The sequence below is a fragment of the Dipodascopsis tothii genome (assembly GCF_038497935.1).
Source record: "Dipodascopsis tothii strain CBS 759.85 unplaced genomic scaffold V1510scaffold_4, whole genome shotgun sequence".
In the NCBI taxonomy this organism is placed as follows: domain Eukaryota; kingdom Fungi; phylum Ascomycota; class Lipomycetes; order Lipomycetales; family Lipomycetaceae; genus Neoaidaea; species Neoaidaea tothii.
The window spans coordinates 343,056-363,003 of record NW_027117988.1 but is presented as its reverse complement, the minus strand read 5'-3'; the positions used below and the strand labels follow the sequence as shown (position 1 = coordinate 363,003).

At 69.3% G+C, this 19,948-nt stretch overlaps 10 protein-coding genes across 10 annotated transcripts; 6 read left to right on the top strand and 4 right to left on the bottom strand.

Moving 5' to 3' along the window:
• Positions 1-349: 349 nt before the first annotated feature.
• Positions 350-1,549, top strand: V1510DRAFT_406032 (uncharacterized protein; the record flags this gene model as incomplete). The annotated part of the gene is made up of 1 exon (XM_066932362.1): positions 350-1,549. One exon carries the CDS (start codon positions 350-352, stop codon positions 1,547-1,549), a length of 1,200 nt encoding a protein of 399 aa, XP_066790981.1.
• Positions 1,550-1,646: 97 nt separating this feature from the next.
• Positions 1,647-2,282, bottom strand: V1510DRAFT_411550 (translation machinery associated TMA7). The gene is made up of 3 exons (XM_066932915.1): positions 2,152-2,282; positions 1,943-2,090; positions 1,647-1,907 (listed from the first exon to the last, which is right to left on the bottom strand). Exons 1-3 carry the CDS (start codon positions 2,180-2,182, stop codon positions 1,892-1,894), a joined length of 195 nt encoding a protein of 64 aa, XP_066790980.1. The 5' UTR covers positions 2,183-2,282; the 3' UTR covers positions 1,647-1,891.
• V1510DRAFT_273718 (kinase-like domain-containing protein) lies at positions 2,085-4,483 on the top strand. Its single transcript, XM_066930602.1, has 2 exons — positions 2,085-4,107; positions 4,231-4,483. Exons 1-2 carry the CDS (start codon positions 2,488-2,490, stop codon positions 4,435-4,437), a joined length of 1,827 nt encoding a protein of 608 aa, XP_066790979.1. The 5' UTR covers positions 2,085-2,487; the 3' UTR covers positions 4,438-4,483.
• V1510DRAFT_273722 (kinase-like domain-containing protein) lies at positions 4,484-6,597 on the bottom strand. The gene is made up of 2 exons (XM_066930603.1): positions 6,445-6,597; positions 4,484-6,266 (listed from the first exon to the last, which is right to left on the bottom strand). The coding sequence occupies exon 2, from the start codon at positions 6,264-6,266 to the stop codon at positions 4,530-4,532; it is 1,737 nt and encodes a 578-aa protein (XP_066790978.1). The 5' UTR covers positions 6,445-6,597; the 3' UTR covers positions 4,484-4,529.
• Positions 6,598-7,490: 893 nt separating this feature from the next.
• Positions 7,491-9,279, bottom strand: V1510DRAFT_447231 (uncharacterized protein). The gene is made up of 3 exons (XM_066935745.1): positions 8,890-9,279; positions 8,392-8,858; positions 7,491-8,360 (listed from the first exon to the last, which is right to left on the bottom strand). Exons 1-3 carry the CDS (start codon positions 9,261-9,263, stop codon positions 7,558-7,560), a joined length of 1,644 nt encoding a protein of 547 aa, XP_066790977.1. The 5' UTR covers positions 9,264-9,279; the 3' UTR covers positions 7,491-7,557.
• Positions 9,280-9,541: 262 nt separating this feature from the next.
• On the top strand, positions 9,542-11,124 carry V1510DRAFT_411538 (uncharacterized protein). The gene is made up of 4 exons (XM_066932914.1): positions 9,542-9,737; positions 9,847-10,163; positions 10,195-10,862; positions 10,894-11,124. Exons 2-4 carry the CDS (start codon positions 9,848-9,850, stop codon positions 11,077-11,079), a joined length of 1,170 nt encoding a protein of 389 aa, XP_066790976.1. The 5' UTR covers positions 9,542-9,737; position 9,847; the 3' UTR covers positions 11,080-11,124.
• A 586-nt stretch (positions 11,125-11,710) lies between these two features.
• Positions 11,711-13,635, top strand: V1510DRAFT_273638 (Cation/H+ exchanger). Its single transcript, XM_066930600.1, has 3 exons — positions 11,711-11,869; positions 11,969-13,476; positions 13,508-13,635. The coding sequence occupies exons 1-2, from the start codon at positions 11,806-11,808 to the stop codon at positions 13,363-13,365; spliced, it is 1,461 nt and encodes a 486-aa protein (XP_066790975.1). The 5' UTR covers positions 11,711-11,805; the 3' UTR covers positions 13,366-13,476; positions 13,508-13,635.
• Positions 13,636-13,941: 306 nt separating this feature from the next.
• On the top strand, positions 13,942-14,231 carry V1510DRAFT_411531 (uncharacterized protein). Its single transcript, XM_066932913.1, has one exon. The coding sequence runs from the start codon at positions 14,044-14,046 to the stop codon at positions 14,218-14,220; it is 177 nt and encodes a 58-aa protein (XP_066790974.1). The 5' UTR covers positions 13,942-14,043; the 3' UTR covers positions 14,221-14,231.
• Positions 14,232-15,464: 1,233 nt separating this feature from the next.
• Positions 15,465-16,470, top strand: V1510DRAFT_360707 (divergent CRAL/TRIO domain-containing protein; the record flags this gene model as incomplete). Its single annotated transcript, XM_066931035.1, has 2 exons — positions 15,465-15,870; positions 15,908-16,470. Coding segments are annotated over 2 exons (969 nt in total), but the record flags the coding sequence as incomplete, so codon positions are not given.
• Positions 16,471-17,359: 889 nt separating this feature from the next.
• Positions 17,360-19,948, bottom strand: V1510DRAFT_401286 (uncharacterized protein; the record flags this gene model as incomplete). Its single annotated transcript, XM_066932019.1, has 3 exons — positions 17,360-19,788; positions 19,820-19,857; positions 19,935-19,948. 3 exons carry the CDS (start codon positions 19,946-19,948, stop codon positions 17,360-17,362), a joined length of 2,481 nt encoding a protein of 826 aa, XP_066790972.1.

Here is a 19,948-nt window from a genome sequence, read left to right as displayed (position 1 = left end):
TGCTGTGCCTGTGCTCGTTGTCTCGCGCTCTTGCGCGCAATGCCGGGCGAGGGTGTCGAGAGCTGGCTCGCGCGGCGCGCTGGTGAAAGATCGGTTCCGACGAAGCCGTTTGTCGTGGATATTGTTGGGACCCTGGCCTGGGATCACGCCAAAATCTGACGATCCATCGCTCGCAAGGCGGTTAGGCTGACTAAAACCAACGAAACGGCCCGGACATGAGGACAGCTGCCCAGACGCCAATGTGGGTTTAGTGCCCATTTGGGAACCCTCCTGACCGCATACACTCGCGGTCGGACGTCGAATACGAGAAAGCGACCACGATCCGGACGCGATCACGGGCCAGCCGAGGATGAAACCAGACACGGGCCGGCTCGACAGCTACGGCCTGGTGAGCCGCGGCAACGACGTGCGGCTCCAGCAGGACCCGGTCGCGCAGCGCGAGTACTTTGATCTGATTCTGCGCGAGTACCTGTCGTTCTGCGCGACGTCGCGCTCCGTGGGCGACCTGCGCGACACGTTCGAGGGCCTCGGCTACCGCGGCACGGGGCCGGGCCAGCGCCGGGCGTCTGCGGCGGCCGGTCGCACAAGCACGCAGCCGGCCGCGGCCAGCCGGAGCGTGTCGTTGGGGGCCGGTCGCGGCGCGGCGGATAGGGGGGCGGCTGGCGCCCGTGGAGCGGCCCCAACGGCCGCCGACCCAGCCGGCCGGGAGACCCTCGTGCGCCGCCGCCAGCTCGACGACATCGTCATGGCGCTGCGCACGCTGCGCGAGGCTGTGCTGGCCTCGCCGCCGTGCGCGCTGGCCAAGAGCGTGCTGCTGCTGTCGATCCGCGTCACCGTCCTGCTCGGCCACTACGAGTCGTACCTGCCGTCGATGCTGCAGCTGCTGGACACCGTGCACCCGGTCCTGCCGCTGTCTGACGCCGAGCTGCACGAGGTCGTGGCCCTGTACGCGCTGCACCTCGTGCACTTTGCCAACAACGCCGCAGAGGCGTACGCCGTGATGGACAAGTACAACGTGCGCGACGACCTGCCCCTGCGCCAGATTATCGCGGCCATGGTCGACTGCGACTACGTGCTGTGGCGCAGACGGTACGTCGGCGAGACCGATCCGGGCCGCCGCCGCATGATGGCGTTTGGTGAGCGCAACATGACTCGCCAGACCCTCAAGCGACTGGGCATGGCCTACTTCCACATGCCCGTGCGCGACGTCGAGCGTCTGACCGGCTGGTCCTGGGACGACTGCGTGAACGTGCTGGGCTGCGGCTGGCGCCTGGAGGGCGACCGCGTGGTTATGCGCGAGCGCAAGACGCGTCCGCCGGCAGGTGGCGGTGCGGGCGGTGCAACCGCCGCGGCTGCTGCGCCGGCGGCTAGCGGCGCGGCCAACGGCCCGCCTGCCGACGCCGCAGCCGGCGCGGCGCTGCCGGCCACCGCGCCCGCCGTGGTGCCGCCCGCCGCGCCCAAGCCCGCCGTGCGCGCCGTGTCCGCGCCAGCCGCGCCGCCTGCGCGCGCCGTGTCTGCGCCGGCCGCGGCCCACGCCGCCCGGCCATGACAGGGTGATCGGCGGGGGCCACGGGGGCGTGCGCGGCCACGGCCGGCCGCGGCCGGCCGCGACTGGCTGGCGCCGCACCCCCGCGTCGCACGGCGCCGCGCGGCGCCGCATGCCCCCAACAGCCCTGTGCATACCGGCCCGCAGGCCGGTCCGGTGTTTGCGAATTTTGTTACTACGTACATTGTCCTTAGCCGTCTAGACCGCCGCGGTCAGGCCACGCGTCGCAGCAGCGGCCGTGCCGGCGCGTACGTAGCCGTGCGTGCGGCAGTCTGCGTCCACAGCGCCCGTAGCGGCCGCCGCAGCCGGCAGCCTCGGCGCACGCCCGGATCCCTCCAGCCTGGCCTATTTCTTGCCCGACCTGATCTGTCAGCACTACCCTCCGCCCGCACTCACTTCTTGATTCCACCGCCAACCAGCGGGCCGCCCTTGGCAGCGCGAGCAGCCATCTCCTTGCGGGCAGCGGCCTCGGCCTTCTTCTTCTCAAGGAACGCAGCGTCCTCGTCGTCGAGCTCCTTGGACTTCTTCTTGGGGGCCTTGAGCGCTGCGCGGTCAGTCGATCCCTGCGTGTCCAGCGCAGCCGCGGCCGCGCGTCCTATACTCACGCTTGGCTTTTCCTCCCTGTCTGCCGGACATGATGATTGCTGTTTCGTAGTCGACGTGGGCGAAGAAAAAAAAGCGAAAAGTGGTGATGGTGGCTTAAGGCCTCGTGACGGCGCACGGATGGGGCATAAGTGCGGCGCCGAACCGCACTTGCGTTCTATCAAGCACCTCGGGCGTCCGTCCACCGCCATCCACGCCGCACCCGCCGCTCCAATTCCGTCCCGCGGCCCGCCCAGGCACTCCAGAGCTCCACGAGCGCTCGAACGCACTCAGCCGAACGCACGCACGCAGCCGCGCACCCTGGTAGCACAAGCACGCGTTGTGCGTCGAGCGACACAATGGATCGCACAAGCAGCCCTTCTTCCGGCTCCCTTTCAGAAGGCGAAATCGTAAAGGCAAATCCTTCTTTTCCGTCTTCTGAGCCTCCTGTGCCTCCCAAGACTCGCTCTGTTGACACTTTGAATAGATCCATGCCGGCCCCCGCCATGTCGATCCGAGAGAGGTACGCGGCCGCCGCGGCCAGCACTGACGCCAGGTCACCTAGCCACAGATCGCGCGACCGCTCGCGCGGACGGGACCGATCGCGCGACAGGGCCTACGACCGGGATCGCGATCGGGATCGCGACCGCGACCGCCGCCGACACCGGTACGACCCGGAGCCGTACGCGCGTGACAGACACGGTTCGCACGACCACAGCAAGGGCCGATCGAGGTCTCCGCCGGCGCGCAAAGCCGCCGCAACCGCGACGGTAGGACGTACACATGCTAACGATGGTCAGAGCGCACGTCGTGGCCAGAGTGAACCGGACGGAGGCGCGCCGGCAGCGCCGGCCGCGCCAGAGCCAGAGCCAGAGCCGGAGCCAGAGCCGGAGCCGGAGACAAAGCTCTCAGAGGACGAGCTGATTGAGCTGCGGCGCCGGCGGCGCCAAGAGATTCTGGCCAAGTACCAGGGCAGCTCGGCCGAGCCGAGTCCGGCGGCGCTGAGCCCGGAGACGCCCGAGGCGGCCGTGCTGGACGAGGTCTCCGCGGTGGACTACGAGCAGACGGACGACCACGAGCCGCTGCTGCGCCACGGCCATGCAGTGGCTGAGGCGGCCGTGGCCGTGCCGGTGCCGGCACCGGTCGAGCCCGCGTCCGTGCTCGAGCCCGCGCCCGCGGACGACATGTTCGCCGACGACGACATGTTCGGCGACCCCGTCGACGGCAGCGCACCCGCGCAACGCCAGGACGCCAAGAGCCTCGACGAGAGTCTGCTCGACAACTGGGACGACCCCGACGGGTACTACCGGATCATCGTCGGCGAGCTGCTGGACGGCCGGTACAACGTGCAGGCCACGCTCGGCAAGGGCATGTTCTCTGCGGTCGTGCGCGCGGTCGACACCAAGGACGGCGACCGACCGGTGGCGATCAAGATCATCCGCAACAACGAGACCATGCGCAAGGCCGGCGCCAAGGAGATCAGCATTCTAGACAAGCTGCGGGACGCGGACCCGGACGACAAGAAGCACGTCATCCGGCTGCTGCGGCACTTTGTGCACAAGGGCCATCTGTGCCTGGCCTTTGAAAGCCTCCACAACAACCTGCGCGAGGTGCTCAAGAAGTACGGCCGGGACGTGGGCATCAACCTGCGGGCAGTGCGCGCGTACGCGCAGCAGATCTTCCAGGCGCTGTACCTGCTGCGCAAGTGCGAGCTGCTGCACGCGGACCTCAAGCCGGACAACATCCTCGTGAACGAGTCGCGGAACGTGCTCAAGGTGTGCGACCTGGGGTCGGCCGCGGACATCTCGGAGAACGAGATCACGCCGTATCTGGTCTCGCGGTTCTACCGCGCGCCCGAGCTGATTCTCGGGCTGCCGTACGACTACGCGATCGACATGTGGTCCATCGGCTGCACGCTGTACGAGCTCTACACAGGCAAGATCCTCTTCCCGGGCAAGTCCAACAACAACATGCTCAAGGTGATCTTCGAGACGCGCGGCAAGATGTCGCACAAGCTGCTCCGGCGCGGCCAGTTTGTGTCGACGCACTTTGATGACCAGCTCAACTTCCTGTCGGCCGAAACGGACCGGCTGACCGGCAAGCCCGTGCTCAAGACGTACACGTTCGCCAAGCCCACGCTGGACCTCAAGGCGCGCGTGCTGGCGCACGCCTCGGCGTCGGCCAACAAGGAGGCCGACCGCGTCCTGCTCGCGCACTTCCTCGACCTGCTCGACCGGTGTCTGCACCTCAACCCGGAGAAGCGCCTCACGCCGGCGGACGCGCTCAAGCACCCGTTCTGCGCGGGCTAGGGATGTGCTAGCGAATCGCTCATGTATTATTAACGGCTAAGACATATGCAACCGAACCCCGACCGAACCAATACCCAAAAAAACATATGCGCCTAGACCCCGGCGCCCTGGGAAGTATACAGAAACGGCTCGCCGAGGGCGCGCACGGGCGAGCCGGCCGCGCGCGGCGCAAACGGCCGCGCGCGCTGGAACGGCGTCCACGACGATGACGACAGCGACGACAGCGACGACGAGTCCGACAGCGACAGCGCCGACGGCTTGCGCACGAGGTTCTGCAGCCGCGCGCTGGCCGCGAGCACGTTCTCGTTGGCCGCGCGCGGCGGCTGGTACGTCGACGTAACGACGTAGTGGTCCTTGTCGGCCGAGTCGGGCGACGGCGGCATGTGGATGCCGAGCGAGTCCATCTCGGTCCAGATGCGCTCGACGTCGTCGTCCGCCCGCCGCGACCGCGACCGCGCCGGCGTGGCCAGCTGGTCCGTGGCCGTGTGTCGCCGCTGGCGCGGCTCGTCCTGGTGGTGGCGGTCGACGTAGTAGCTCAGGCCGTCGTCCGGGCTGGCCGGCCGCGACGTCACCAGCGGCGGCGACTCGGCCCGCGTCAGCCACGGGTTCGTCGACCGCCGGAACGGGTTGTTGTCGATGCGGGGGCTGACCGGCGTCGCCGGCGACAGCGGCGACATCGGCGACAGCGGCGACGGCGGCCGCCGCTCGGCCCGCACCGGCGGCTCGTCTGCGCGCGACGGCCGCCGGCCCTGCCGCTCGTCGTCGCCAAACACGGACGAGTCGGGAGTCTCGGGCGAGTACTGGCCGGTGGCCGGGTCGTAGACAGCGGTGCCGGTCGCCAGCGGCGGCATCGGCGTCTTGCACACCGTCGTCAGCGACCGGCAGAGCAGCAGCGCGCGCTGCAGGTCCGGCAGCTTGATGCGCTTCTCCGGGTCGATCTCGAACACGAGCCGCAGGATGCGCGCGAGCTCGTCCGAGACCGGCAGGATCTTCTGGAGGTACGTGTCGGGCGACCGCAGGTACGCCCGGAACGACTCGTCGTCCCGGGTCGCCTTCTTCCAAGGGTTGCGGCCGCACGTCAGGTTGATGAGGATCACGCCCAGCGACCACACGTCGTTGGCGGCCGAGTCGTAGCCGAACGGCATCGACTTGACGTTCGACAGGCACTCGGGCGACATGTAGAACGACGAGCCGCAGCCAAACTCGGCCGTGCGCGGCTCGGTCGTGGCCAGGCCGAAGTCGGTGATTTTGACCGAGGCGCCGTCCTTGAACACCAGGATGTTTTCGGGCTTGAGATCGCGGTGGTAGATGCCGTTGGCGTGGCAGAACATGGTGGCGTCCAGGATCTGGAGGAAGATGTCGCGGGCGAGCGCGTCCTTGTGGACGTAGCGCTTGCGGGCGTCGGTGATGTTGGCGAAGAGATCGCCCTCGGGCGAGTACTCCATGACGACATAGATGGTGCCGGCGTCGGCGCCCTCGGCGACGCTGTCGACGAGGCCGGCGATGCCGTCCGCGCCGGCGCCGGTTGTCGGCGCCGGTGGCTCGTCCTTGCCAAAGTCGTTCTCGAGGATTTCGAGGATGCTGATGACGTTGTGGTGGTAGTGCACCTTGGCGTGGAGCTCGACCTCGCGGATCTCGCGCTCGGTGGCCGACGACCGTCGCCGCGGCTTGCGGATGGCCTTCACGGCGTACGGCACGAGCGTGTAGCGGTCGACAGCCGAGTAGACGGCTCCGTAGGCACCGAGGCCGAGGAGGCCGGTGAGCTCGAGCCGCGAGTCGAGAACCTGGCCGAGGAGCGAATTGGCTCTTTCTTGCGTCCAGACGGGCATCTGGTGGTCAGCGTGTGCACGAAGAGGGAGGCGCCGGCGGGCGCGGTGCGGCCCGAGCCGCGGGCGGCGGGCGGCGGACAGCCGGCGGCAGTCGCCGCTGACGGGCCGGCCGGCCCGAACAGCGTCCTGTCCGCCCCGCCGGCCGCACACCGCGCCGCGCCCGCGCGCGCACACTCACCTTGCAGTCTATTGTTCTATCCGGCCGCGCGGGCTCTTCTCGCGCTCGCGAGCGGGGTCTTGCGGCTTCGTGCTGTGCGGCGCAGATTCGTGTCGGCGCGCTTCGTTCTCGCAGGCGTCAACGTTCGGCGAGGATTTTTCAACCAGACCAAGCCCGGGCCGGAAACGAGCTCATTAAAGTACCCAGGCCGTGCGCGGTTGCCAGAACCAAGGCTGTGAAATGTCTTCTGGACTGATCAAGTCTCGCATGCGAAGGAAGAAGATCTACCGACGTCAAATCGCCAATCACTTTTCCCAATATGGTTAGGTCAATTACGAGGTCGTAGAGTCTGATCTGGGACGGGAGCACTAATAGGCGCTACATCGGTAGGGCGCTCGAACGGGACTAGCGGACACTCTCCAAAAATGTCAAGTCGGCCGCACCCGGCAGGATGGGGCGCAAGTGGCGCGGTGCGCGACGGTTGTGCCCGCGCCGCACGTGCAGCCGCCCCGGCCGGGCGTGGCTGGCGCGATACGCAAGCTGCTGCCCTGGCCTAGCGCGCCGCCAGGCTAGCGCGCGGCGGCGCCGGTCCGGGAGTAGCGGGTCATGCGCGCGGCCCGGTGCCGTGGTCTTGGTAGCGCGCCGGAGCAGCTGCGCGGCCATGCGGCTGTCGGGGCCGGGCCGCCGCTATAGTTGACTGGAGTAGTTAGTGAGCGGCTGTGATGGTCGCGCTTGGCTGCATCTACACTAGCGATTTACACATACGCCTAGGTGCGGAGAATTAGGCGACATATGTGGCTTAGACCACATAGAGTTTCCCAGATCGGAAATTTTTTGGCGGTGCGCTCAGCCCTTCCCGCGCGCTGATCGTGCGGACGAGGCTGGTGATCCTCCCAACCGGCCCGTCCGAGCTGGGCAGGCAAAGCCGAATGCGCTGGCTCCGGACGGCGCTCGCCGAACAGGCTCGTCGCGTGGCCGTGCAGGGCAGGCCCTCGCGCCGCCGACAGGGCCCGCCGCCGCAAAGTTGGTCCGGCGCCGCGCCGAGACCGGGGCTGGCCGGGCGGAGAGTTTCGCGCCGCACGACGTGCGGCGCGTGCGCCGTCGCGCGCCGAGGGGCGACCGAGCGCGCGGCCCCTAGCGGCTGGCCGCGTCCTCGACCCGCAGCAGCCCGTTGGCCATGCCGGCCGCGTACCACCCGCCGTACGCCGGGTCTGTGCACCACGCCACCGCCGACACGCACACGGTCTCGGGGAAGACGAGCTGGTCGCGCAGCGCGGCGTCGCCGCCGCCGGTCACCGCCTCGGCCGCGTACGACTCGGTGAAGCGGTAGGTGCCCGACTTCTCGCTGTACGACAGCGCAAACAGCTGGACCTGGAACCAGTCCTTGTAGACCTGCCGCTTGGACACCAGGCACCGCGACACCAGGTTGCCCATCTTGACCTTGCCGTCGGCCGCGCCCGACAGCAGGAACGGGTGGCACTCGGTCGTGGCCAGCGACATCACCGTGGCCTGGTGCCGCGTGACCGAGACGCCGGTCGAGGCCTTGCGCAGCGCCGACGCCTTGGTCGTGACCGGATCCTCGAGCGCGATCAGGCTCTGGACGTGCGGCGACCACGCGCAGACCTGCGCGTACGACTTTGTCCGCGGCGTGAACACGGCGCAGCGCGTGTCGCGCGTGTCCACGATGGCCGTGTTGCCGTCGGCCGCCGTGCTGCAGACAAAATGCGCAAAGTTCGGCCGCGCGGCCGCGACCGCGAAGACGTACGAAAAGTGCACGGGCTCACACGCTGTCGGCGCGGCGTCCGGCGCCGCCACGTTAAACGTGGCGACCATGCCGTTCGCGCAGCCGACGGCGACCGCGCCCGCCGAGCACCAGGCCACGCTGGTGATGGCCACGCCCGGCAGCTCCAGCGTCCGCAGCGGCTGGTCGACGTGGACTGCGGTCAGCGCGGCCACGCGCCCACCTACCGTACTTGGCGCCGCGGCGCACTTCCACCACGCGCGCGCGGCCGTCCTGGAAAGCCCCGGCCAGGACGCCCACCCGCCCGCCACCGCCGCCGCCGGGACACCACCGGACCGTCCACGGCGTGCCCCAGTCGTGCAGCAGGCACACGTCCAGCGTGGGCTCTCCGAGCCGGCCTGCCGCGCCCTCGAACCGCCAGATCTGGACGACGCCGGGCGAGGCCATCGGCAGCAGCGACGGCGCCGAGAACTCGCTGGCCTGGCTGACGACGGCGACGGCCAGGTACTGCGCCTCGCCGTCCGTCGTCCACTCGGCCGACGTCACGTAGCCGCCGCAGTGCAGAAGCGCGCCGTCGCGCGCGCTGCCGAGGCTCGCCAGCGTGCGAACGCCGTACGCGGCCAGCCGGAATTCCGTCTCTCCGAGCTCGCACGCCAGCTCCTGGTCCGTCGGCGGCATGTACCGCTGCGCTTGCCTGGGGTCAGCCTGCGCGCCCACGCACGTACTCCTCTGTCAGCATCGACGTCTGCTGCGAGCCCTCGGGCGCGCTGTCGGGCGGCGGCGCCGGCGCCGTCATCTTGTCTGCCCGCAGCACGTGGTCGTTGACCCACACGTCGCGCACGTCGATGCCGCGCACGAGCTCGCTCGTGCGGTTGCCAAAGTACATAAGCATGCGGTCCTGCACCGACTCCATCTTGCTGGGCGCGCTGGGGCGCGCTTTGGCGCGCACAGTCTCGGCGCGCGGCCGCGCCTTTTTGCGGGCGGGCGTGGCAGTCTCATCGCCGGACGACGCCGCGTATGTGCCGTCGTCGCCGTCGGCGCCGTCCTCGTCGGCCGGGAAGCGTTTCTGCTTGTTCGATGCGCGCGTGCGTCGCTCCATTGGGGTCGGACCGGGCGGACGCGCGAGATGGTGAAGAAGGGTTAGGGGTGGTCGAATGGCCCGCGATGCGGCGGCGGCGCGTAGTGTTTGAGCCGCAGGCCGTGCGGCGCCGCCGCACCCCGTGCGGCGACCTGCACCGCCGCCGGCACCGCCGCCAGCACCGCCCGGCACCGCCCGGCACCGCCCCCCGGCACCGCACGCGCCGCACGCACCGCCGCATGCACCGCCGCAGCCCTTGTACTATCAGAGCCGCTCGCACTGCCCAGAGCTCGGCAGCCGGTGACCACAGCCGTGGGCCCAGACCCCTCTGCTCGTCGCACCACCTACGCGCGTGTCTTTGATCCACGGCCCACATCCGGCCTGGCGCTACGGCTGCTGTGCCGGCAGTCTATAGCCGAGATTGATCCCAACCGGATAAGTCATTTTGTCCACCCAAACGCCGGCCACGACCGAGACAGGGCAAGAACTCGACAGGTAGGCCACGAAGCGGCGTGCGACTGCACGCCAGAGGGCCCGGCCGGTGCCGCGGCATGGGCCGGGCCGGCGGACGCTCCAGTGGACTCGCAGCAGCGCTGACGCACAGGATGGCGCCGCATTCTCACTCGCACCGCATGCGCACGCTGGACGACCCCGGCACCAAGTGCTGGATCTGCCATGGGTCGCCGCAAGACGACGCGACCACAGACAGCTGGCGGTTCCCGTGCCAGTGCAACCTAGCCGCGCACGAAACATGTCTGCTGGAGTGGATTGGCGCCGGCCGCGATGAGGCGCCGTGCCCGCAATGCGGGGTGGTCATCCGAGTCCAGGAGCCAACATTTCTGGCGCTGCGCGTCCGGCGCGAGGTCGAGAAGCTGGCCAACGGCGGGATACGGTGGGTGCTGGTCAGCAGCGTGTGCGGCAGTAAGTAGGTCTTCGGCGGCGCTGACAGCAGCGGCCATGTCCATGACGTACACGACGCTGTTTGCACTCGGTGCGTCGACCATCCGGACCATGTGCTCGGCCGAGCAGGCGTTCCGGCTGCTCGGCATCGAGCAGACGGTCGGCGGGCTGCGCATCCTGCCGCTGGACGCGCGGCGGCTGATGTACATCCCGTCGATCCCGGTGTGGCTTGTGCTATCGCGCACAAATGCGTGGTCGGTTGACATCGCCATGCCGTTCATGTCGATGGCGTTCCTGGACTACCAGCAGACGCGCAGCGCGTCCGAGCTGACGCTGCTGGCGCTGCCGTGGGTCCGCTTCGGCTACAACGCGCTCTACAGGTGGCTGGCGGGGCCGTTCCTGCGCCGATGCTCGCTGGTCGAGGGCTCAGACCTGGCCGCGCTGCAGGCCATGGACGACGACGAGATTGCCGCGCTGGCGGACGACGCCGACATGGCCGTGGACGCGCGCGCCGGCGCGCTCGACGACGGCCCGGCCGCCGACTTTGGCGTCATCATCAATGACAAGAACGTGACCACGTTCGTGGCCGGCGCGCTGGCGCTGCCGACGATGGCCGCGCTGGCGGGTGGCCTGCTGGGCCGCTTGCCGTACGTGGGCCCGCGCCTGTCGGACCGATTCACGCGCAACGTCATAGGCGGATGCATGGTGGTGCTGGCCAAGGTGAGTGTGGCGCAGACGGGGCTGACACCAGGACCTGTTCAACCTGTACTGCGCGCACCAGCGGTTCCGGCAGCGGCGCGTGCGTCGCATCCGCGACTACGATCCGTCGATCGAAGAGGACCGCCGGGCGCTGCGCGTTAACGGCGCGGGCGAGCGCCTTCCGCCGCCGGAGCCCGAACGCATGCGGCTGGACGTGGATTTTATAGTTGGTCTGTAGAAATCGACGTCATTGCTGCGAGGCGCACAGCCACACGAGCCGCACGAGCCGCACGAGCCGCAGCCCATCTGCGACCGCCGCACGGAGTGCGGCGCCGAGCCGTGGCCGTACGGCTGCGGCGAGCTAGTGCCCACACGTGCTAGCGCCGCCACGCTCGCGCTGCCTACACTAGGTGCGCACGCCCGGAGCTAGCCCGATCTGGCCGCATGGTCCGCGGCCCAAGTCCCAGCCGCTGCACCGGCGGCCACGGAGCGGCTGGCCGCCAGTCCCAGACCGGCGGTTGAGTCCGTGCTGCGCGTCGGCGGCGCGCCGGCGCAGCGTGCGGCAGTTGGATGCAAGGGACGCCGTTGTCAGGGCAACGGCGGCCACCGCGGAGGCTCCGGCTGCTGGCGCGCCGGGGCAGACGCGCGGGTGCGACGGCGTGGCTGTATCACGTGACACGCGTGCAGCACTTGTAGCTTCTGACGCAGCGTTTCCCTCACGCACGAACCGAGAAGCCACGCACGACAGGTACGAGCACGGCGCGGCGCAGAGACGGCGCCGACAGCGGCAGCTGGCCCTGGCAGACGGCAGGACTGACCGCGCAGGCGACCGATAGACCAGCAAGATGGCGTTTCTCCACGGAATCGCCGGCATGGCCAACTATCTATGTAAGTCAGCGACGGGCGGCGACCACGGCCACGCACGTCCCCGGCGGGCTCGCGGCGCGAGCGAGACGGCGTGTGTATGAGCAGCGCTGATCGTACAGACAAGCGGGAAAACGATGCCGATTTTGAGGAGAACCCCGAAGGTAAGAGGCACAGCGACAACGCCCTCTGGCCGGGTCGCCCGGCCGTTCCGGCTGCCCCGGCAGGCCCGCACGTCGCGCGAGGCAGACGCTGACCCGCAGATGGCATGAACAATCCGGCCGAGGAGGAGATCTTCTCGTCGTGGGCGCTGCTGATCCTGATCGTGCTCCTGATCGTGTCGCTGTGGACGTCGTACTTCCTGCAGACTCGGCGGATCCAGACGGTGCACGAGACGGTGGTGTCGATCTTCGCTGGCATGGTCGTCGGCCTCGTCATCCGGATCTCGCCCGGCCACTACATCCAGGACACGGTGTCGTTCAAGTCGTCGTACTTCTTCAACCTGCTGCTGCCGCCCATCATCCTCAACTGCGGGTACGAGCTGCACCAGGCCAACTTTTTCCGCAACATCGGCACGATCCTGACGTTTGCGTTCGCCGGCACGTTCGTGTCGGCAGTCGTGCTCGGATGCGTGCTCTACATCTGGGCGTTTCTCGGGCTCGAGGGCCTCAAGATCCCGTTCGTGGCCGCGCTCGGCGTCGGCGCGACGCTGTCGGCCACGGACCCGGTCACGATCCTGTCGATCTTCAACGCGTACAAGGTCGACCCGAAGCTGTACACGATCATCTTTGGCGAGAGCATCCTGAACGACGCGGTCTCGATTGTCATGTTTGAGACCACGCTCAAGTTCCACGGCGAGTCGGCGCAGGTGTCGTCGCTGTTCAAGGGCATCGGCATCTTCCTGATGACGTTCACGATCTCGCTGCTGATTGGCGCCATCGTGGGCGTCATGACCGCCCTGATCCTGCGGCACTCGCAGGTGCGCCAGTTCCCGGCCATCGAGTCGTGTTTGGTGCTGCTCTTCGCGTACGCGTCGTACTTCTTCTCCAACGGCTGCCACATGTCCGGCATCGTGTCGCTCCTGTTCTGCGGCATCACTCTCAAGCACTACGCGTACTTCAACATGTCGCGGCGCACGCAGATCGCGACCAAGTACATCTTCCAGCTTCTCGCCCGGCTGTCCGAGAACTTCATCTTCATCTATCTCGGCCTCTCGCTCTTCACCGAGGTCGAGCTCATCTACAAGCCGATGCTGATCATCGTCACCATGTTTGGCGTGTGCGTGTCGCGCATGGCCGCCGTCTTCCCGCTGTCGCGGGCGATCAACTTCGTGGCCAAGGCGCGTGCGCGCGCGTCCGGCCGCTCCGTCCCCGACGAGATCTCCCAGCCGTACCAGACCATGCTGTTCTGGTCGGGTCTGCGCGGCGCGGTCGGCGTCGCGCTGGCCGCGGGGCTCGAGGGCGAGAACGCGCCGGCGCTGCGCGCGACCATCCTCGTCGTCGTCGTGCTGACCGTCATCATCTTTGGCGGCACCACTGCGCGCATGCTCGAGATCCTGGGCATCCAGACCGGGGTCCAGACCGAGTCCGACTCGGAGGACGAGTTCGAAACGCCGGCGGCCCAGTACAAGCCGCCGGCCGAGTCGTTCCCGCTGGCGTAGGTAGACAAATACAGACCGTTGCCCCAACCTCGTGTACCCGTGCCCCCAACCCAACTCCCACCCGCACACACCCACCCATCCTCATGGCGACCGAGATAAGTCCGCCGCAAGGTGAGCGCGCGCTTGACGCGGACTGACCCAGGCCGCAAGAGCCGGTTCTCGTGGGTGCGCCGGTGGGTGTCGACGCGGCCGGCGACGCGCAAGGGTCCGGCGGCGCGGCGGCGCGACGGCCGGCCGGCGACGCCGGCACGGCGGCCGGGGACGCCGGATAGCGCGGCGACGGTGGAAGGCGAGCGTGTGGGACGCGGCCTGTACGGCGAGCGCGCTGGTCGCGGCGACGGTGTCGGGCGTGCGGGCCGTGGCAGGCGCGGCGGGTCTGACGACGACGACGACGACGACGACGTCCTCGACCGTCTCGCCGCGCGGCCGCGCCCGCGCACGTCCTCGCGGGCGTCGCGCGCCTCGCGCGCCTCGCGCACGTCCCAGGTCTCCACGGCCTCGCGCTCGTCTCAGGTCTCGTGGGCGCGATCGGCCGCGTCCGCCAGCACGCGCGCCGGCTCGCCACCGGCGCGGTCCGTCAAGACCACGGCCACAGCGACCACGGCCACGTCCGCGCGCTCGTCGATCCTGTCGACGGCCTCGACCTGCACCCAGCTCTCGTCCGTCGTGCCGTCGCTCATGTCGGTGCCGGCCCCGCCGCCGTACGACAACGCGTCGATCATCACGCTCGCCAGCTCGTCCAAGCGCCGCAAGTCCCTCGACACCAACGCCAGCACACGCGCGCTGGCCCCGTCCAGCCTGTGGGGCTCGCGCGAGAGTCTGCGCCGGCTGCCGGGCCGGTCGGATGACGAGTAGCCGCCAGCCGCGCGCGGCGCGCATGACACTCGACCAACCGCCCGGTACGCTACGTTGTTGGGGCGCCGTCCGCCCGGCGTGGTCGGTGTAACGCGCCCGAACGGGCGCGGTCGCGCTCGGGGCCGCCGCGGTCGCCGCGCATTGGGCGGCCTGCGACGTTGGCGCGGCCGGGCTTGACCGCGCGCCCGACCGCGGGGCGCGGTGCGCGGCCCCAACAGCGCTGCTACCGCCGCACGCCGTGCGGCGCTCATCCAGCCAATAGCCGCCGGCCCAACGCAGGGTCGGCCTAATAGACGACGTGCCACCAGCCGAGCGCGAGTAGCGCAGGGGCGCGCGGCGCTGGTTAGCGCTCCCCGGCTGTGCAGACCCCGCGCAGGGCGCCGCGTCCCAGGCTGTGTGCCGGTGCGCGGCGGTGTGCACCCCGGTGTACGCCCGTGTGCATGCCGCGCGCGGCCGGTGGGTACGGCTGTCAAACAACGCACGCTGCGCCGCACAAACACGACGCCTCCGTAGACGCTGGCCAGAGGATGGCCGGCGGCCCACGCCCTCCGCTAAAGCCGGCGCCACGCTCGCTAGGCCGCCGTTACGCGGCGCTCGCCTCGCGGTCGCGCGAGCTGCCGGGCGGGCTGCCGGGCGGGCTGCCGTACGGACAAGGCGAGCGTCGGACGCGAGGGTGTAGCGCCAGCGCGTCGCACAACGCCGGCCCAGACCGGAATATCGGCCTATCGCCGGCCGTATATGGCCGCGACCGACCGCAACTGCGGCTGTCGCGGCTGTTCGGACGGCATCGTCCGGCACCCGCGACGGTCGCCGTGGGCTGCCAGGCTCTGGCCGTCGTGGCGCTGCGCCGCACCGCCCGGTCGCTTCTCCACCGTGTGGCCGGCAGTACCGCCGGAATGTATGGCGGCGCCATAGTCACGCGCGGTACCTAAACATAAACAAAGCTCGCGTTGCTCCTCGTCACCTTCACGACCACGCTCCACCGTCATTCCGACCGTGTGCGACCGGCCCTCCAAGCATCGTCCTCAGGCACCCACGCAGGTGCGCAGGTGTCATCGGACGCCAGGTAAGGTGGACCGGCCGATGCGGGGCTGACCGCAAGCATCGCCAGGATCACCGGCCCCCGGCCGACCCGTCTCCTCTCCAGGCGCCCCGGCGCCCGGCTCCCTAGACCCGGCAGGGCGAGCGTGCGCAAGCGTTCGGCTTGTGCCGTGGCCGGACCGGCTGGCCGCGCGATCGCCGCGATGGGCCCCGACCGCCCGGTATACAGCGAGACCGAGATCCGGCTGATGGCGGACCGCATCTTCTTCCGCGCAGGCGACCTGGTCGACCCCGCGACCGGCACGGCCGTGTATGTGCTGAACTCGACGGCACTGCCGGACCCCAAGCTGGTGGAGTACTCGCGGCTGCTGACGGCGGTGCTCGACACCACGTCGCGCACGGAGGACTACGCGATCGTGCTGTTTGCGGGCGGCGCCCAGCACCGGCCGTCGTGGTCGTGGATGATCCACACGTACTCGGTGCTGGACCGCGATCTGCGCAAGCGGCTCAAGCGGCTGTACATCGTGCACGAGAGCTGGTGGGTGCGCACGCTGCTGCAGATGGTCGCCGGCGTGGTGTCGTCCAAGTTCCGCCGGAAGGTGGTCCACGGTAGGTGGGACGCAGGGTGCAGGCGTGCTGACGGCAGTGGCGGACCTGACGGCGCTGGCGGCGCACATGCCGCTGGGCGAGCTGCCGATTCCGCTGGACGTGCACGTGCACGACCGGCGCGTGGACCCGACGCCGCCCGCGCCGCCGGTGGCGCCCGTGTTTGGCGCAGACCTGCCGGGCGGCGTGCTGCCGGCGTTCTGGGCGGACGCGGTGGCGCTGCTGGCGCGCGACGGCATCTACACCGAGGGCGTGTTTCGCGTGCCGCCCAAGCAGGAGCACTTTGAGATCGTGCGCGAGGCGCTCGACCGCGGCCAGCGGCTCGACCTGGCCGAGGCCGGCCCGTACGTGGCCGCGAGCGTGCTCAAGCTGTACCTACGGCTGCTGCCGACACCGCCGATCCCGCGCAGCGTGATGGCCGCGTTCCCGGACTACGTGCCGTCGCCGGCGGCCGCGGCCGCGGTCGCGCAGACGCTGCCGGCGCAGAGCTTGACAATTCTGGCGTCGCTCGTTCCGCTACTGCAGGTGATCACGGCGCACGAGCGGCGCAACCGCATGTCGGCGTCGAACCTGGCAAAGTCCATCACGCCGTCGCTCGTCCGCGTCGACCTGCCGACCGAGGGCACCGCGGACGGCGTGGCGTATTCGACCGCCGAGACGTACGTCTCGTCCGACCCGGCCGAGATCCTGCGCATCCTGGACTACAACACGACGCTGTTTGAGTCGTTCATTCTCTTCTGGCCGCTGCGCGGCGTGGCCGCGGCCGTGCCGCCGCCGCTGACGCCGCGGCCGGCGACGCCGCGCGTGACGCTGCAGGGCCGCGGTTGTCTGCCGCCGCCGCTGCCGTCGCGGGTGCCGTCGCGGCCGACGTCGCCGGCCGCCGAGGGCTCGCTGACGTCGTCGGCGGCCTCGGCGGCCTCGGTCGCGTCCACGGTCTCGACCGCGGCCTCGTCCGTCTGCAGCGACGACGGCCCGCGCCGCCAGGTCCTCAGCGTCGTCAGCACCAACGCGGCCGGCCCGCTGCGGCCGCCGTCGCCCGTCAAGGTCCTGCCCGAGCCGCTCGCGCCGCGCCCGTCCTACCCCTTCTCTGCATCCGCGCCCCCCCACAGCTTCTCCATGCCGCTCGTCGTCAAGCCCAAGTCCATCTCCGTCGGGGGCTTCCGGTGCGTCTCGGACGCGACGCCCAAGCCCCACAACCATCTCTTCGAGGGCCTGCCGACGCCGCCGGCGCTGCCGCCCAAGCCCTCGACCGCGCAGGCCTCCTTGCGCAAGCGCGGCAAGATCGTTGAGGAGCTCTCGCGCATCTACGAGGAGCGCAGCCAGAGCGCCGACCTCCTCGTCCAAATGGGCAACATGCGCCGCCGCGAGACCATGCACTAAAATACCTTTTTGCCAGACACCGTGATCGGTCTCGATTTTGTTTATGTCTTACGAAATTCATCATAGTACGGACGTTGTGGAAGCAGAGAAATGAATATAGTTATCTGTAATGCTACTCGTCTGTCAGATCGAACGCGCGGACGGCGAGGACCCGCCCGCGGTTGCGCGCCAGCTTCTGCTCGAGCGAGAGGAGCTCTGCCAGGTCTGGCGCGTCCTGCTCGTAGTCCGTGTCCGAGTCGAGCGACGGCCGAAAGTGGCAGCCGCCCTCGCTGACACGGATCCGCAGCCGCGATTTGGGCCGGGGGAGGGGGAGCGGTGTTGGGGCGTCCTGCGGCTCAGGGGCGAGCCGGAACCCGTTGGGGGAGCCATAGGGACCGGTGGGCGACTGCCGGTCGCCCGATTTGTGGCTGCTGCCCGACTTGTGGCCGTCTGCTGATTTGAGGCCGTCCGGCGTACTTCGGCCGGCGAGCCGACTCGGCGGCGACGACGCCAGGTCGAGCGGCCGTGGCGAGGGCGGCGCCGGCGGTGACGATGGCAGCTGGCTGAGCACGGCCCGGCCGAGCTCCTCTAGGTCCGCGTCATCGAGACTGTCGAGGTCATCGAGGCCGCTGAACCCGGCCTCGAGAGCCTCTGCACCGCCACAGCCCAGCGTCTCGGGCCGCGGCGGCGACGAGAAGTAGTTGGTCAGTTGCGTCTGTCGCGGCGTGCTGGGTGGACTCGGCGACGCCTCAGCCACAGCCTGCAGCGCGGCCGGCGACGACGACAGCACAATGTTGCTCGACAGACCGCTGTACGCGTAGCTGCACGGCACCGGCGACGAGCTGAGGTCGATAAACGACGACAGTGTGCCCGACAGTGTGCTCGACAGCGACCCGGCCAATCCGAGACTCTCGTCGGGCGGATCGACCTGGGTAGGCTCGTCCTCGGTCGACTGCACTGGCGGCTCTAGCACCTCGGTCGGGTCCTGCGACCGCACAGCCTTGGTGATCCGGGTCATGAGTGCGTTCACGCGCACGTCGGTCGCAAAGTCTTCGTCGTCGGTGAGCTCAAGCGACGACGAGAGCATGGCGTAGGTATCGCGCTGCGACGCCGTAAACGACGTCAGTTTCGACGCCACCTTGCTCGGCGACTTCTTCGCCGGCGATGACTGCGACGACTGTGTCGGCTTCGTCGGCGACTGCGCGCCCTGGCTCGGCTTGAGATGGACCACAAAGTTGTCGAGCGCGCCGCGCTGGTCGTGTTTCCGCCGGACCTTTTGGGCGCGGTCGAGGACATCGCGCTGCCACGCGTCCACGACGGCCGGCGCGCCCTCTGCGACGATCCGGCGGGGCAGCCAGATGCGGACCTCGCGGTCGCACAACGCAGCCAGCTCTTCCGGATCCTCCTGGCTGCTCGGACCGAGGGACTCCTCGTTGTCGTCTTCCGGCGTTGGCTCGGGCAACTCAACGGCAACCACGTCCAGCGGGACCATCGACACGCGTAGCTCGTGCACGTTGCCTGTGCTGGCGTGCGTGCGATCTCCGTGCACGCCCATCAGGTTGGCGCCGTCGCCGGTGCCGAGCTGCCAGCCGAGGTATGCCGGCGCAAAGGTCTTGACGAACTTCTCGACGCCGCGCCGAGTGGCCCACCCAAGATGCTTGCCCAGGAATGCGGCGAGCGCGTCCACGTCCGGCGACTGGCCCCAGCGCAGCGTCTCCTCTGGCAGGTGTGCTTGGGAGGCCTCGGAGGTCTCGGCGTAGCTGGAGCCGGACACGACCGGGTGCAGGTAGTTGCCGAGAATCGACATGGACGGAAAGTCCGGGCCGAGCTCGATCGCCTTGTGGCGGCTGCGGAACGCGCCGCTCTCGTTTGTGCGCAGCGCCTCGAGCAGCCGCTGTTTCCATGCCTCGATCTGGTCGTCTGAGAAGCGGGCGCGGATGAGGTCCTGGCCATAGCCGGCCTGGGCGATCTCCACGGCCGTCTTGATGCCGCACTTGGCGATGCCCTGCGGGATGTAGTCACCGCCCGACATGAGCGCGACCAGGATCATGCCCGACTGGTCGAGCCGCAGCTCGGCGCGCACGCGGTCGAGCTCGATCAGGCGGACACCCGTGGCCGCCATGGATCCGCCGCGGCCGAGCGACCAGCCGCGCAGGACCTTGCGGCAGCCAAACATGAGTGCGTCGACGTCCTCGGTCACGACGTAGTCGACCACGCCGGCCTGCTCGAGCCGTGCGCACTCGGCCTCGGCCTCGCCAGGCGCCATGTATGACGGCACACCAAAACATTCGAGCAGTTGGCGGGCCAGCGTCACGTCCCGGGTCTGGCCCTTGAACACCTGCTTGTTGCGCTTGAAGTCGGGCTTGTGCGGACCGTCAAACACGAACACGGCGTCCACGTTGAGCCCAACCAGCCGGCACAGCCGGTGGTAGAACCCGCGCAGGACGGGGCTCTGGCCAGTCTTGGACATCCGGTTCTGGAAGATCCAGATGTTGCCGTCGACCGCGATCCGCAGCCGCCGGCCGTGGTCGGCCTGGACCTGGTCCGACAGCTCGGCGAGCGCTGGCGTCAGTGGAGGCGCGTGTGTGCTTACTCTTGTTGCTGCCGGTTGCGTCCAGAAAGTCCCATAACCTGTAGTTTAGCGCTGATCCGGGGTCGACGGGTCGGCGGCGGCACCGGAGGGCCAGAGAGAAGGCGGCAGAACTCACCCTGGGATGCCCAT

What these genes read in the sequence shown, in the direction of transcription:
- V1510DRAFT_411550 (XM_066932915.1), bottom strand. Translation starts at nt 2,182, where the DNA reads ATGTCCGGCAGACAGGGAGGAAAAGCCAAGC. An exon ending in ACAGGGAGGAAAAGCCAAGC is followed by an intron (nt 2,091 to 2,151) that starts GTGAGTATAGGA and finishes CTGACCGCGCAG; the next exon opens with CGCTCAAGGCCCCCAAGAAG.
- V1510DRAFT_273718 (XM_066930602.1), top strand. Translation starts at nt 2,488, where the DNA reads ATGGATCGCACAAGCAGCCCTTCTTCCGGCTCCCTTTCAGAAGGCGAA. An exon ending in CCAACAACAACATGCTCAAG is followed by an intron (nt 4,108 to 4,230) that starts GTGATCTTCGAG and finishes CTGACCGGCAAG; the next exon opens with CCCGTGCTCAAGACGTACAC.
- V1510DRAFT_273722 (XM_066930603.1), bottom strand. Translation starts at nt 6,266, where the DNA reads ATGCCCGTCTGGACGCAAGAAAGAGCCAATTCGCTCCTCGGCCAGGTT.
- V1510DRAFT_447231 (XM_066935745.1), bottom strand. Translation starts at nt 9,263, where the DNA reads ATGGAGCGACGCACGCGCGCATCGAACAAGCAGAAACGCTTCCCGGCC. An exon ending in ACGTCGATGCTGACAGAGGA is followed by an intron (nt 8,859 to 8,889) that starts GTACGTGCGTGG and finishes GGCTGACCCCAG; the next exon opens with GCAAGCGCAGCGGTACATGC. An exon ending in GCGCCGCGGCGCCAAGTACG is followed by an intron (nt 8,361 to 8,391) that starts GTAGGTGGGCGC and finishes CGCTGACCGCAG; the next exon opens with TCCACGTCGACCAGCCGCTG.
- V1510DRAFT_411538 (XM_066932914.1), top strand. Translation starts at nt 9,848, where the DNA reads ATGGCGCCGCATTCTCACTCGCACCGCATGCGCACGCTGGACGACCCC. An exon ending in GGTCAGCAGCGTGTGCGGCA is followed by an intron (nt 10,164 to 10,194) that starts GTAAGTAGGTCT and finishes CGCTGACAGCAG; the next exon opens with CGGCCATGTCCATGACGTAC. An exon ending in GCATGGTGGTGCTGGCCAAG is followed by an intron (nt 10,863 to 10,893) that starts GTGAGTGTGGCG and finishes GGCTGACACCAG; the next exon opens with GACCTGTTCAACCTGTACTG.
- V1510DRAFT_273638 (XM_066930600.1), top strand. Translation starts at nt 11,806, where the DNA reads ATGAGCAGCGCTGATCGTACAGACAAGCGGGAAAACGATGCCGATTTT. An exon ending in TTTTGAGGAGAACCCCGAAG is followed by an intron (nt 11,870 to 11,968) that starts GTAAGAGGCACA and finishes GCTGACCCGCAG; the next exon opens with ATGGCATGAACAATCCGGCC.
- V1510DRAFT_411531 (XM_066932913.1), top strand. Translation starts at nt 14,044, where the DNA reads ATGTCGGTGCCGGCCCCGCCGCCGTACGACAACGCGTCGATCATCACG.